This window comes from Rhinolophus sinicus, linkage group LG09, assembly GCF_036562045.2.
Source record: "Rhinolophus sinicus isolate RSC01 linkage group LG09, ASM3656204v1, whole genome shotgun sequence".
Taxonomy (NCBI): Eukaryota; Metazoa; Chordata; class Mammalia; order Chiroptera; family Rhinolophidae; genus Rhinolophus; species Rhinolophus sinicus.
The window spans coordinates 84,315,106-84,330,962 of record NC_133758.1 but is presented as its reverse complement, the minus strand read 5'-3'; the positions used below and the strand labels follow the sequence as shown (position 1 = coordinate 84,330,962).

The following is a 15,857-nucleotide window of genomic DNA, read 5'->3' as shown; positions in this document are numbered from 1 at the left end:
ACTCCTACCTTAATGCTGCCATCCCCTGTCCAGTACAGATGCCCTCCTCTCCTTGCTCAGCTCTCACTCTTGACCAAGATGGCCTTAATGATCTCCTCAGCTTGACTAAACTTCCTACAGGCTTCTTCCTAGTCCATCTGACTAAAAGCCTCCCTTTTCTTAGAACATTTACTTTAGAAAATATGTAATTGCAAATTCTTTCTCTGCTCCTTCAAAATGTATGTAAATATTCTCCCAGCCTGTTGCCAGTTTTACATCCCAGAATTGTCTGTCTCAAGCAGCAGAGAACCATGTACTCAGAATGTGAACATCAAAGGCGAGAGCAACCCTGTCTCCCAGTCTCTGTGGGAAGGTAGAGGCCTAACGTAGATGGGTGCCAGCTAGCAAACCCAGATGGCCTAATGACATGAAAACACTGGCAACCTCAGGAGTAGCTCAGTGTGCTCCACACCTCCCACTGACCAACGATCCCCCCGTAGTTCCCTATTTTTCTACTAGCTCACCCCAGGGCTGAGAACCTTCCTACCTTTTGCTTCAGTACTACTGAGTTCAGTCTCTCTCCCCCTATTGCCACAGTCTTGAATAAAGCTTCCTTGGCCATTTAACTTTGTCCGGTGACATTTTTGTTTTGACACTCTTCATTTCAGGCTACTCTCCCAGAGGGACACTTTCCTATTCTCCCTGGGCTCAGATATGCCACACCAGGCCAGCCCTCCCTTTACACACTGTGCTCACCCAGCCTGAGCTCGGACACCGCATGGTGGGCTGCCCCTTACATGTGCACCCTCCTCACTCCACTCAGGCTCTGATTCCCCACACTGGGTCACGCTGCAGGTGGATACCATTTTCACACTGTCCAGCTTCTGACTCCCCACCTGAGCTCACCCCTCTAAAGGCCCAACCTTCTGCTCTGGGCCACCTGAACGCCCCATTATTCCATCAGATACCTCTGTCCATATAATGGTTTCGGGACTGAATCATTTGAAAATGGAAGAGAAGGGAAGAGAAAGAAAAGGGAAGAGAAAGAATTCATTCATTTTGTTCCAGATGTTCTTGCCCTGCTGTACATGAGAACTGCTTAGGAGCTTTTAAAAATGACTGATGCTTGGCCTTTTTCCTAGAGATATATGATTGCCCATCTGCTTTCTTGAAAACTCCCCAAATGAGGTTAATGCGGAGTGTGGGTTAAAACCACTGTTCTAGCAAGGACAAGCAGGAGTGGAATGTAGGAGTACAGGTGAGTTTGTGGATCTGGAGAATGGAGCATGCGAGAAAGCCCATCTGATGGATTCAATTTTGTCCACTAGGTAGAAAGAAATGTCATTAGGTGGGAGTGATGGTGGTCAAAACTGCAAGGGTGGGAAGCACAGAATTATGAAAGTATGCTTATATCTGGAGAAAGAGAGACAAAGCTTATTAGAACTATAGATTACTGGGAAGTATACATTGCCAACCTGAAGTTACGTGCTTCAGGACCTGGTAAAATTTCTCAAATATTAAATTTATGCGTTTTAAAGGTATGTATAGAAAAAAATGAAAGAAAGTGAAAAAAGGAAAACAGAGACTGTGTTTGGATAATATGGTATATTCTGTATGTCTTAAGTATGAAAATGAACTCATTATATTCACATTAAAAAAATGTTTAATTTTCAAAAAATAATGAAATAAACGGTGACCCAGCACACAGAAGACTTTAGGGGCACTGTATTAGTTTGCTGGGGCTATCATAACCAAGTACCAGAGACTGGGCAGCTTAAAAATCAGAAATTTATTTTCTCACAATTCTGGAGGCGAAGTCTGAGATCCAGGGTTGCTCTGAGGCCTCTCTCCTTCGCGTGTAGGAGGCTTCCTCCACCTGTGCCCTCACCTGGTCTTTCTGTATCTGTATCCTTATCTCCTCTTCTAACAAGGACAACAATCATATTGGATTAGAGTCCACCCTAATGACCTTATTTTATGTTGATTACAGTTTTAAGACCCTATGTCCAAATACAGTCCTATTCTGAGGTACAGAGGATTAGGGTTTCAACATATGAGTTTGGAGGGACACAATTCAGCCCATAACAGGCACTTAGATCACACTGAGATTTTCATTTTCTCCCAGTATTTCTATTTTTGTTTTTCTGTAGAGTGCCCCCTCTCCCCTCGTGATTTCTTATTCTTATGACTTAAAACTCTGGTGAATAGTTTCTAAGCAATTGTTTGACTTTATTGATAATTTTTGGGATGTCAATTTTTTTTTAACATTCTACCTCCTTCTCCTTCCAGATCCAAAGACATTCTCAAGCAAAACTGAAACTGCATTTCCACTTCCTCATTCTGCTTCTGCCCTGCCACTCACTCTCACACACCCTCACGAAGAGTCAGAGCATCAGAAGACCAGGAAACTTCACTACTTCATGGCTTAATTTTAAAAAAGAATCCTTGTAATTACATGTCTTCTAGCCATCAGAAGAGGACTGAGACAGCAAAGGTTATAATCAACTGTTTCAAGTTTTTGATATTTAAAAAAAGAAAGCTTTCAGGAGAATCCTGGTAAGTTATTGAATCAAACTTTATTTTTATGCTTATGAAGGACAGCTTATTTTTTAAAACACCAGCTGTACTTTTTATATAAATGTGTTTATATACAAATCATTACTTGTAAAAATACTGAAATTAATTAGAAACATAAATGGATTAAATACATATCAATATATTTAACAGGCTAACTTTGTAAGTGTATTTAGGGCACTGAGAGTGTTTCTGGTCGGGTGGGGCAGGGGAAAGATGACAGAGAAATAATGCAAAGAAGTTCAGGAATTAAAGCATAAAAGATTGTAAAGGAATCAGGGGTCATGTGCAATTATGAAAAATTCTGTGTTCCATAACTTAAGATGTTATTAATCGTTTTATATTTCATCAAAGATAACACCCTGTGGAGCTTAACTATTTTTCTATGTAAGTGTTTTCTTCAAATCCATCTCATACAACAATCTGGTTAAAAGCTAAAATGAAAACTTAACTTCAGAAAACGAAACTTTAGTTGTTTGGGTGTAGCTTCAGTTCTTCAGATTAGAGTATGTGTGTCGGCCTCCTGGGCAAAGAGCCAGGATTCCAAAGTGCCTTTCCCCTACAGTCAGCAAGAGGAGTCCTGCAGAGCAGAGTAACTTCTCAAGGTATGGATATCTGGGTGCTCCTGAGGACTCCCCTGAGATGAAGGGGGGTGGGTCCCAGCGCTTGTCCCTAAGAGCTCTGCTGATTTGGTACTTCTTGTTCAATATCGAAAAGAGAGAGAGAAGTAATATCTGGAGTAGTCACTCAAGAATGGCATCCTACAGCTCCTTTGCCAATAATTAATGTTCCTGCTACTAGTAAGAAATTTTATGGTCATGATTGTTTCAGAACAGGAAGCTGAGGGCCCCTAGGAAGCCCAGAATTATGCCAAGTCATTCTCAAAATCTGTCCATACCAGTCACGGTTATTTTGATCTTTACTTAGCTCCAATAATATATATGCAGATGCTCTTCAAGTTGACAAAGTACAAACTGTTTAGAAAGCATCACCGAATATACTTAAGTTCAAATCATTGTATGTTCATAACTGTTATCCTGTGGGGGAAAGGAAGTTGAGAAACTTTTGACACGATTATCAGTCCACGGGCACTACTGAAGAGTTTATTACATTGAGAGAAGATACTGTCAATTTCTCCATTTAATAGAAAAAAAAAAGCGCTCCAGATTTGGGGAATAAATGTCACTGGCCTTATTAGAGAAGAGTGTTTCTATCTCCCGGGTATCTATTAGCAGAATCTGAACAAAAGGAAGGAAGAGAATGATGCCACCGACTAGGTGGCACAAAGTTCCCCTTGCGACATCGGCCGCACTAGACAGCACACAAGGAGTCACCAGCTGTGTAGAGAGTCCAAAGAGCTGTAAGAAGAAGGGAAGAAACGCAGTGAAAATTTTCTGATGTGATGCTTCATTTCTAGAATGTTGAGTCCTATTTGAATATTGTAATCACTGGCTAAGCCAAAAGAGAAAATCTGGAGTCTGTCATCTCATTCTTTAAAATACCCAGCGAGAGGGTGGATGATTAAATTACTAAAAGAGGACTCTGGCTAAGAGACAGCGTTGCGTCAGACCTGAACAGAGTGAGTCTGTGGAAGTGGGCAAGCCCCTCACCAGGACGTCAGCTTCCCAGAGCAGAGGCAGCACATGAAAAGAGCAAAAGAGCAGTGGTGCTGAGGCTCTGACACAGAGGACCTGGAGCAGGAAAGGACCTGGAGTAGGAAAGGACCTCCTGTGGGGAAAACCCTGCATAAGTAATGGCCTTGTTCGGGGACTGGGAATGACATAGCAGAGAACTGATACAGGTATTATGAAACTGGGACTGCACGAGAAAACATGTATTAATTTTCCTTTCATTTCCATAAACTTCCTTTTTAGGCTTTGTTGCCAGATGATTGAAGCTGGAGTTAGTTCCAGCCTAATGGGTAGCACAGTAGAGATTTCCCCAGATTTCTATCTGGGATTTAAGCCCAATGAAATCATTGCCCTAGCAAAGTGAGCAAAGTCCTTTGACCCACAGATATTACTAACTCAAGAGTTTTCAAAATTCATTATTTTTAACTACTCTAAGAAAATATGTTGTTCATTCAACAAATTTTGGTTAAGACGCTACTGAGTGCTAGGACCTGTAAAACAGTGAACAAAACGCACACAAGTTCTTGCCCTCAAGAAGCTTACAGAGTAATGGATGGGAAAGAAAATGAACAAGATGAATAGGTAAAAATATAAAGAATATTTGATGGTGATATGTCATAAGTAGATTTTTTTTAAAAGCCTGGAAGAGGAATAGGAAATGGTGGGAGATGGGATGAAGTTGTCAGGAGGCTGGGCAAGCAGTGCCTCCGTGAGAAGGTGACATTTGACAAAAGACCTGAGGGAAGTGTGGGGTGTGAAGGCTGCAGGAATACAAGGCCAGTCCAGGGAGAGGAAATAAGTGCAGTGGCAGAAGCAGGAGCAGGTACTATCAGCAAGGAGCAGCAAGAAAGTCAGGGGGCTGGGCCAGATCTACGGGGAGAAATAAAAGTGAAATGTAATATCAGAGAGCTAACAGCGCGCCAGGTCATGTGAGGACTTGGAGTTCATAATGAACTCGGCTTTCAGAGCAGTGAAATGGAAAGCCACTGGAGGGATTAAACAGAATATTGGTATGTTATTTACATTTGAACAGGGTCACTTTGATTGCTATTTTGAGAAGTCCCCCAAAGGATCAATAACAGAAAGAGGGAAACTAGTGAGGGAGCTACTCCTGTGATCCAGGACAGAGAAGATGGGGCTTGGACCAGGTGGCAGTAGTGGCCGGTGGTCAGATGCTGGGCATGTTTTAACGATAGAACCTATACGATTTGCTCCACAGTGAAGGTGGAAGGTGGAAGACAAGAGGGGAAGTATGCCTACAACGTATTTGTGGTTGTGTATTTATTTTATTGAAAGTATTTAAATATAGAAGAGATGTATGAGGTGAAGGATGTTCCTTTCACTATTCTTTCAAATATTCTATATGTTTGAAAATTTTCATGGTTAAAAGTTAAGGGGAAAATATGTCCCCTAAACATTCCTAAGCCATAGTGCAATCAATTGCATTTTAATTTGCTGTGATCTTTTTTGATGTAACGGATTCTCAACAAATACATCCTCAAGTGAAACTAGAAAAGGATCAAGTCTGTTCTGCCTACATCTCTACTTTCTCGTAGATGCTTTCCGGAAGATGACTTGCAAATTCTCAAAAAAAAAAGGCAACTAATCTAACAGCTCCAGATCAAAGAACCTCATGGAGACTTATTTCAAGTTGTTGATATAAAAAGTGGAAGTTTTCAGAAAAGCCCTGGTAAGTTTCTAATCCTTAAAGACAACTGTTTCATCAACTTTCTTTAAAAGCTACCTTTAAAAACTAATTCTAAAAACTAAAGCAGAACTTTGAAAATGAATATACTTTAAAGTGTACATAAGCTATTTCTAACGAAACGATTCTAAAAGGGAAGAGCTATCTCACTGCTTTCATATACATATTGCTAGATGGGACTTGTGCTGATTGCAGCATTCTTTAAAATAAACCTTCCCACAAGCATGGTGCAGAGTGTTTCTGGAGGTGGAAAGCTCTGGGGATGAGGCTGAAAGACCTAAATAAAACAGAGATCAGAAGATCAGGAATTAAAGCCTACCAAACTGTGTGGAAAATTGTAGCCAAGTGCAGCTATGCCAAATCCTGTCCTGTATACCTCAAGATAATTTATCAAAAGTTTACATCTAGTTAAAGATTAAACTCTCTCAAGTTTAATTATTTTATTTAAGACTTTCCTTCACAACTAGCTTGTACAGAGACTATGTGAAAAAGTACATAATTTTAACATGCACGTTGTAAAATGAAACCAACTTGCTTTGTAGATAGTTTCAGTTCTGAAGAGCATCAGAGCAGGGCGTGTGCTGCTGGCCCCCAGCCAGGATTGCCAGCATTCCTTCCTGGAGGTAAGAGCACCTGCGGTCTGCGGAGGCCCAGCCTCCTAGAGATGGGGTTGGGCACCCTGCTTGCCCTCAAAGCTACAGGTTTGCTCCTCCCTGATCAGCTCCCAGAGAAAATAAATCCTTGGGGAACAGATCCTGAAATGAAGTATTCATAAGGAAAACTAGGGGGTTCAAAATTTTCCCAGAACATAATAAAGGAGGTAAGGTGGAGGTCTTCTGCCCAGCTCCAACCAGAGCAACACCTTTACCTATTTGAAGACGCAGAACAAAAACAAACCACCACCACCGAGACAACACTGGCTGTGGTCCAGCTTCCTTACGCCATGAACAGGAAACCAGGTTGGCTGAGAGGAGATACAATTTAATCATGATGTTGTCTTCCTCATCACAACTTCTCCCCCTTTATTTACACCATGTAGCTTCTTGCCAAACATGAAGGTCCCTTGTGTTTAAAAAAATATTCCGATACTTCAGGATGTAAATCCAACCAGATAATGTTCACAAAAGGAATTTTTGAACTACCCTAAAGTTCTATATAAATGGTAACAAATCATCACCCAAAACTAGGCTGAAGACCCTGATTGTACCAAGGAATTATGTCAAGGCTTTATTAAAACCTCTTTGTCCAAATCATTGTCACCTTGAGTTAAATATATGACTCCGGCCAAATATGGATCATAGACCACACAAGATGCTCATATAATTGACATGGTACAAAATTCATGTGAAAGCATTACCAAATACACAATAGCTTCAAATTATTATGGATCTACTCAGGTCCCACCATAGGAGTGGACAACTGAGAAAGTTTTTGATTTGTAAAGGGTTTTCAACTTTGAACAACAAGTGAACCTGTAAGATGAGGTAGAGATAAAAAGACTGGTTTGGGGAAGACAGATGTCATTCATCCAATTTGAGACAGAAGCTTCGCTCTCCCTGGGGGTTCCCAGCAGAACTCAAACAATAAAGGAGAAAATGAGGGGAAACGTCTCCCTGTAAGGTGGCACAAAAACAAGCCCTTCCACCATCCCCACATCACACACACACACACACACACACACACACACACACACACACAAAGTGTCTCTGGGCATGCAGTAGCCAATAAGCAAGAAATCCTTCATTTGCTGCTTCTTGCGGAGTGCTGGAGCATAGTGCAATTGCTATAATTACTGTAATGGCTATAATGGCTAAACCAGAAGAGAAAATCTAGAGCTTTTGCTTATAATCTTTGGGGTGCCCAGAGGAGAGGGCGGGTAGCTTGAACTCCACTCCTACTCCCTCAACCAGTTAAATCAGAGTCTCAGAATGTGGAGACCCCAGTGATTCTAATGTTCAGCGAAGGTTGAGAACCCCTTCTCTAGTGTGTTCCAGGATATACAGCGCCTGTAATTCTGCAAAGGACATAATTGTAGGACCATAATTAGTCTCAGATCATTAGTTTTAATAATCTTAAAAATGCATACTATTTTCCTTATCTAATTTCAGGCAGGACAGTTTGAAATACAGCTAACTCTCTTGGTACCTCCAAGGGCCACAAGAATTAGCCAACCAAATTGATTATTCTAACATTTTGCTACCACATCCCCTAAAGCTCCAGCCTTGGTGACCTAACTGCTTGAGTTCCAAAAGACAATAGGTGATGAGTTCACCAACTGGCTCGTTACTGTGTAAGAAAGATGGCCAGCTTCCTAGCTGCAAGCGGAGTTCTCCAACTCACCTCCACTTATCCAGTTTCATACTTTAAAGTTTATCTGCAATATTCAGCTATGGGAACCAATTTATGAATTACTTAAGATTATGGTTTTGAGTTACAAAGAAACAACTTTCACCAAGTTAAGCCTAAAAAGGGAAATTATTATAAGGATAAAGGGGTGTGTCACCCGAGTTAGAAGCTACCGCTTATTTCATAACCACAGTTATAAAATCACCTAGGAAATAAGGGCACTAATTGGGACTATACAACAGTTAACATAAATAACAAGTAGTTTTAAGAATCAACCTTGAACAATATTTAATATGTGTTATTTATATGAGATTATATACATAACTGATTATGTGATGTCAGTGATAAAGTGTAATACTAAAATACTTATTGTATTACTCTTTCCAAGGAAGAAAGTTGCAGCTTTGATATGAATGAACAAGTAAATCTACCTGAAATGACCAAAGACTGGACCAAAGAACACGTGAAACAATGGGTAACCAACGACCTTAAGATTGATGAGAAATATGGGCAGATTCTGCTCAATGAAGAAGTGACAGGAATTGTCCTGCAGGAATTAACTGAGAAGGACCTTAGAGAAATGGGGCTACCACGGGGTCCAGCACTTTTGATAAAACGTGCGTACAACAGATTGAAAAACAGTTCCTCTGAAAATAACAATCAGGATTCTGGACAATTGGATCCCACAAAACTCTCCAAAACAGAACACCAAAAAAAGCCACAACAGACAAAAAAGGAAGGGGAATATTCAGAGTCATCCAATATCGATCATGATCTCAGAAAGCCCAGCAATACCAAAGAACAAGATTTGGTTCCTACAGAAGAAAGTGCATTAAATGAAATAGCAACCAGTAAAAACAAAAAAAAGAACAAACTGAAAACTGAACAGTTGACTTGTATGCCATATCCTTTTGATCAGTTCCATGAGAGCAAAAGTTACATAGAACATTATCTTCTTGCACAACCTGAAACAGGGCCACTCAATCTCATAGACCCTATACATGAGTTTAAAGCCCTCACAAATACAGAAACAGCCACAGAAAAGGACATTAAGATGAAATTTAGCAATGAAGTCTTCCGATTCGCATCGGCTTGTATGAATTCACGCACCAATGGCACCATCCATTTTGGAGTCAAAGACAAACCCCATGGAGAAATTGTCGGCGTGGAGGTAACCAGTAAGAATGCCTTCGTTGACCACTTCAATCTAATGATCAAACAGTATTTTGAAGAAAGTGATATCAGTGAAGCCAAGAGGTGCATCAGGGAGCCAAGGTTTGTGGACGTCCTACTGCAGAACAGTACACCATCGGACAGGTTTGTCATTGAAGTAGACGTGATTCCAAAACACTCTATATGTAAAGAAAAGTATTTCTACATTAAGATGCAAAATTGTCAAGATGACACATGGAAACAAAGCCAAGATCATTCACTATTTGTGAGAGAAGGGGCCAGCTCTAAGGATATCTTGGCCAATGTCAAGCGACGGGATGTGGATTTCAAAGCCTTTATGGAAAATTTAAAGTCACTAGTAGCATCTAGAAAAGAGGCTGAAGAAGAATACGTGGTGAAGGCAAGCAAGCAGGAGAGTGAAGGACAAAAGCTGGTTAAACTTCTCATAGGAAACCGAGACTCACTGGATGATTCATACTACAACTGGTACATTCTTGTAACAAATAAATGTCATCCAAACCAAACGAAGAACTTAGATTTTCTAAAGGAAATTAAATGGTTTGCTGTGTTGGACTTTGATCCTGAATCTGAGAACAAGGGGGTGGTCAAAGCTTACAAAAGAAGCCGAGTAGCAAACCTTCACTTTCCAAATCAGTATGCGGGAAAGACGAGTACTGTAAGGGAGAAAATTTCTAGTCTGAATCTTTTTGATCAGCCCAGCTGGGTTTTCTGCAATGGCCGGTCAGGCTTCAATGATGAGAGGTATAAGCCTCTAGAACCACCTTTATGGCAGAAAGAAAGAGCTTCTGAAGTCAGGCAACTGATTTTATTTCTCACAGATGAAAATCTAATGACAAAAGGGAAATTTTTGGTAGTGTTTCTATTACTCTCTCCAGTGGAAAACCCAGGAGATCCACTCATTGAAACCTTCAGTGCTTTCTACCAAACTCTAAATGGAATGGAAAATATACTGTGTATCTGTGTAAACTCACAGATTTATGAACGATGGAAAAATCTGCTACAAGCAAGACAGACAATGGCAGGTGAATTAGCAAACCACAGTATCTCCACTTTAAATTTAGAATTGATAAACAATACTATCCTTAAACTAAAACCAGTGACTCAGTCACCAAGAAGGGTTTTGCCCTCCAGGGGATCATCTTCAGTTATCCTAGAGAAAAAGGTAGAGGACATCTTGACTGCACTGGAAATTCTCTGTGAAAATGAGTGTAAAGACACAGACATTGAGAAAAATGAATCTAAATTCCAAGAATTCAGGAAAACAAAAGAAGAGCACTTTTATCGAGGTGGCAAAGTATCCTGGTGGAACTTCTATTTTTCTTCTGAGAACTATTCTTCAGCCTTTGTCAAAAGGGAAGGTTATGAAAACCTTAAAGATCTGATAGAGTGTTGCGCAAAGTCTCCTAAACCAATATTTGTAAAAATCATCAACCTGTATCACCATCCAGGCTGTGGGGGCACAACATTGGCTATGAATGTTCTCTGGGACCTAAAGAAAAACTTCCGATGCGCCGTGTTGAAAAACAAAGCAACTGATTTTGCAGAAATTGGAGAGCAAGTAACCAATCTGATTATGTATAAGGCAGACAACCACCAGGATTACTTCCCTGTGCTTCTATTAGTGGATGATTTTGAAGAACAAGAAAATGTCTACATTCTGCAGAACACCATCCACTCCATTTTAGCAGAGAAGGGTTTGTGGTATGAAAAAACATTGGTAATTATCTTAAACTGCATGAGATCCCAGAATCCCGATAGAAGTGCAAAATCAGCAGACAGCATCGCCCTGAAATACCAACTTTCCCCCAAGGAACAAAGAGCTTTTGAGGCCAAACTGGCGGAAATTGAAGATGAACACAAGAACTGTGAAAATTTTTATTCCTTTATGATTGTGAAAGAAAATTTTGATAAAATGTACATAGAAAATGTAGTCAAGAATATTCTGAAAGGACAGAGTGTTAACAGAAAGGAAGCACAGCTCATTTCTTTCCTGGCTCTACTCAACTCTTATGTGACTGATTCTACAATATCTGTGTCACAATGTGAAATGTTTTTGGGAATCGCAAACGCTAGTACACCCTGGAAACCTGAAAGCGTGGAAGACAGGATGGGAACCTATTCAACACTTCTAATAAACACAGAAGTTGCAGAATACGGGAGATACACAGGAGTGCGTATCATTCACCCTCTGATTGCCATTTGCTGTCTAAAGGAACTGGAGAGAAACTATCATTTGGATAAGTGTCAAATTGCATTGAGGATGTTAAAAGAGAACTTATTCTATGTTTCTGGAATAGGAAAAGACAAATTTCAACATGATGTGCAAACTCTTCTGCTTACGAGACAGCGCAAAGAGTATGGAGATGAAACAGACACTTTGTTTTCCCCATTAATCGAAGCTTTAAAGAATGATGAAGTGGAAAGGGTCTTGACTGAAGGAAGTATTCGATTCCCACAAAATGCATTTATATGTCAGGCCTTAGCAAGACATTTTTACATTAAAGAGAAGAACTTTAACACTGCTCTGGATTGGGCAAATGAGGCCCAAAGGAGAGCACCTAAAAATTCCTATATCTCAGATACACTTGGTCAGGTCTACAAAAGTAAAATCAAATGGTGGTTGGATGAAAACAAAAACTGTAAGGATATCACCGTTAATGACCTAAAACATTTACTAGAAGCTGCTGAAAATGCCTCAAACGCTTTCAAAAAATCCCAAGAGCAAACTGATAGGAAAGACTATGAAGGAGAGACCTGGTCAACACAGAAATCCCAAAGAAAATATGAAATGTATAACACAGCTGGTTTCTTGGGTGAAATAGAAGTTGGTCTTTACACTATTCAGATTCTTCAGCTCACTCCCTGTTTCCACAAAGAAAATGAATCATCTAAAAAAGCTATGGAAGAATTTTTATCAGGAAAGAGGAATATTCCTACAAATTCAAAAAATGAATATTATTTGGCTCTTAGCAAGTTCACATCCCTCTTACAAAATTTACAATCAGATATGAAAAAGTGCTTTGACTTTTTTGCTGATTATATGGTTCTTCTGAAAACAAGGAATATCCAAAAAGAAACAGCGGAAATCTTATTAAGCAAGAAAATCAGTCGCTGTTTCAGTAAATATGTGGACCATTTCTGCCATTTGGGTCCATTAAACAGCAAAGAGAGTCTGTTACTCCAAGAGGAGCATTGGTGGAAAAGTCTAGAAGCTTTGAGGGCAGATAGGTTTTCTGGACTCCTAGAATATCTTAATCCAAATCACAAGGAGGCTGGAACTAGTATGGAAAATATAGTGAACACATACAATAACCTCTTGCAGCAAAACCCAAATAAACGGCTGACAAAGGAGAAACAAAATTTCATTTTGGCCAACATTATTCTCAATTGTCTAAAACCTAGCTCCAGGTACATTCAACCACTTAGCAGACTTAAAAAACAGCTCCGAGAAGTGCTGCAATTCGTAGAACAAAGTCATCAATATCCAGACCCTTATTTCTTGGCCTGCCTCCTGTTCTGGCCAGAAAATGATGAGCTAGATGAAGATGCCAAACTAATAGAAAAGTATGTTTCATCCTTAAATAGATCCTTCAAGAGACACTACAGGACCATGTGCAGGTCCAAGCAGGCGAGCACACTTTTCTACCTGGGGAAGAGGAAGGGTCTCAACAGTCTTGTTCATAAGGCCGAGATAGAGAAGTACTTCAGTAAAGTACAAAATACAAATTCCCTCTGGCAGAGTGGAGATGTGTGGAAAAAAAATGAAGTCAAAGACCTCCTGCGTCGTCTCAATGGTCTGGCTGAAGGCAAGACAATCTCCATAGAATATGGAACAGATAAAAAAATAAAAGTACCAGTGACATCGGTTTATTCAGGTCCACTGAGAAGTGGTGGGAACATAGAAAGAGTGTCCTTCTACCTAGGGTTTTCCATTGAAGGCCCTCTAGCATATGATATAGAAGTAATGAAGTAAGGTGAGAAGATACATTAGCTCAAATATGTTTATTTGTATATCTCTCTGATTTGATTCCCTCTCTATTCTCATGGCATTTTGATGACATTATTGGCTTACCTTTAATCACAGATTTTGCTTTTGTCTCCCCAAATAAATTATAAGTCTGCAGGGCATGAAACAGGTCTACATAGAGAGCCGGGCACACAGTAGAGTCAATTATTCAATGTTTTAAATATTTACTTTCAGACTAACATGTTTAATGAAGAAGTTTCAATTGGTATCCACTGGTCATATCATTACTGGTTATAGATCAATAAAATCTGTTTTAATTCTGTCATTCTCATGAATTTTCTGAATTATGAGTTATTTCTTCACTGTGAAAGCAGAAATTTAAATAAGATGAATATGGAAAAGAAGCCCCTCCTTAGATCCTTAGTAGATCTAAGGAACTTAGATCTACTTAGATCACCTCCTTAGATCCTTAGTAGATCTCAAACCCAGAGATCTACACCAGAGTGCCACTTACCTCATCTTGGTATCAATAAAAACATACATGGAAGGTAAATACACACACACACACACACACACACACACACACACACACACATTCCTTGTACCCCTTCCCTTCTCTTAATACACTGCTTTGGGAGTAGAAAACAAAGTAACCAAAGCTTGAACTCCCTCCATCCTCTTGCTCTCATTTACAGATGAATTTATGTCTTTGTCCATTCTTGCCTCCTGTCAACACAGTCTTATCTCCACCTGTTCTTTAGTTCCCATCTCCTCTGGCTTCTTTTTTCCATTTACTACCCTCTTTACTCTCTTTACTTCTCAGCCTGTGTTATATGAATGCTGTGTTCTCTGTCAATATTCCCTTATTTTCATCCAACGTTCTCAGAATATGGCTATTCTGATTTCTCCATCAAAACTCAGTTCCAGTAACCACCACTGTCCCCGGCCCGCCCCCCCCACCACCACCACTGGATGACCTCCTCATGGCAATACGCACGCTCAACATTCTAGCACCAGGAACGCCATCCCAGAAGCTTGCTCCTAGACATACACCAGCCAGAACAGCCGCAAACAGCAATTTGGAGCTTGGATTTTAAGAGATACCTACCGCCTATAAAGTGAAACACACACTAATATAAGTTACTAAACAAATATATGTTTATTTATCCATTTCTTTATCTCCTTATAATGTAACTTAGCTATTCCGGGCTTCAAATCCAATTCCTCTTGTCATCAAGATAGCTATTTCCTATCAGGGTTCTTTTCACCAGTTTCTATGAATCTCTGGGGAATACTCATATGGTCCACGAACATGTCCCTGTTGCTAGAAGCCATAGCTGCTGCTGATATGGCTCCAAAGCGCCGCTTCCCTCTTCTGCAGTCCACCTGCCCATCTGCTGGCAGGCCCTCACAAGGCGCCACACTCCGGGAAGTGTTCATAGGCCTGTCCCTTTGTCGTGCGGGGAAGCCTGCAGGGTCTCTGCTCCCGCTCCCCATACAAGAACGCAGGATATGGTGAGGCCAAAAAGGAACACCCACGGAGCCATAGGTAGGGGAGTCATACCACTACGGTCTCACTGGAGGCTGGGTTCACTGGACGTGCGACCTGCTGTCCCTTTTGTCTGCAACCCACCGACGACTCTCTTTCACTCTCCTCCCCTCTCCTCCGTAGCCGCAGCAGTTATATTAGCGGCTAATTGGCTAACTGGCTACAGCTGACGGCCAATCAGCCACAGCTGACGGCCATCTACTACCCGAGCCAGCACTCCTCCACGTGAGGCCGAGAGCCTGGAAACTACTTTCTGGGGCTCTGTCCCCACACCCTTATCCTCCGCAACTCAGCTAAGACTGTGCTACAGTATTTAGCAAGACTTAACTAAAGGCTTGACATAAGAGAAAACAAAGTTATAATAGAAGAAAGAAAAACTGGTATCCATGACTATCCTGTTTCCATGACTATCCTCAGAGTTTATTGGCCCAGCTCCTCCACAAGGTTCCTTAGGGGGCTTCTCTCTCCCCCGCCCCCATTCAGCAGCCATATTGTAGGGTGGCCCTTGCTTAACTCTCCCAGATGAGACAACCCTTAAACATGAATCCTTGACTCATAGATTAGGCTACAAACCCTCTAAAGTCCCCAGAAATAATTGTTTTTTTCTGAAAAGAAATATAAACTGTAGCTATGTCACACACACACCGCCCCCCACCCCTACAGTGAGGACAAGGTTTTATATTATTTTGCAGGGAATTCAACTTCCCATTTCAGAAGAGATTCTTCGCTTTACTCTTCTAGAATCAAAGAACCCTAAAAATGCTTTTCCCAAAACAAATGCCTAGTCTTTCTTCCAAGGTGAATTCTTGTTCTACCTATGAGAAAACAGAAAACCTTAGCCTTAAATTCTAGTTGTTCCCATTTCTACCACCTGTATTTCAAAAATATTGGGATTCAATTTCTGCTCAGGGA

At 40.6% G+C, this 15,857-nt stretch overlaps 1 protein-coding gene across 5 annotated transcripts; it reads left to right on the top strand.

Annotated features, from left to right (window-relative positions):
- The first annotated feature begins 2,317 nt into the window (after positions 1 to 2,317).
- Positions 2,318 to 13,731, top strand: SAMD9L (sterile alpha motif domain containing 9 like). 5 transcript variants are annotated; one of them, XM_074340730.1, is made up of 4 exons: positions 2,318 to 2,535; positions 5,741 to 5,874; positions 6,432 to 6,512; positions 8,628 to 13,731. In XM_074340730.1, the coding sequence occupies exon 4, from the start codon at positions 8,645 to 8,647 to the stop codon at positions 13,400 to 13,402; it is 4,758 nt and encodes a 1,585-aa protein (XP_074196831.1). In that variant the 5' UTR covers positions 2,318 to 2,535; positions 5,741 to 5,874; positions 6,432 to 6,512; positions 8,628 to 8,644; the 3' UTR covers positions 13,403 to 13,731. The 5 variants fall into 5 exon arrangements, with proteins under 5 accessions (XP_074196831.1, XP_019585266.2, XP_019585267.2 ...); XM_019729707.2 differs by having other exon boundaries at positions 8,624 to 13,731; XM_074340728.1 differs by lacking the exon at positions 2,318 to 2,535 and adding an exon at positions 2,799 to 3,158 and having other exon boundaries at positions 8,624 to 13,731.
- The last annotated feature ends 2,126 nt before the right edge of the window (positions 13,732 to 15,857 follow it).

Bases quoted from the DNA above. Each gene is read 5' to 3' on its own strand.
- SAMD9L (XM_019729708.2), top strand. From the start codon at position 8,645: ATGAATGAACAAGTAAATCTACCTGAAATGACCAAAGACTGGACCAAA.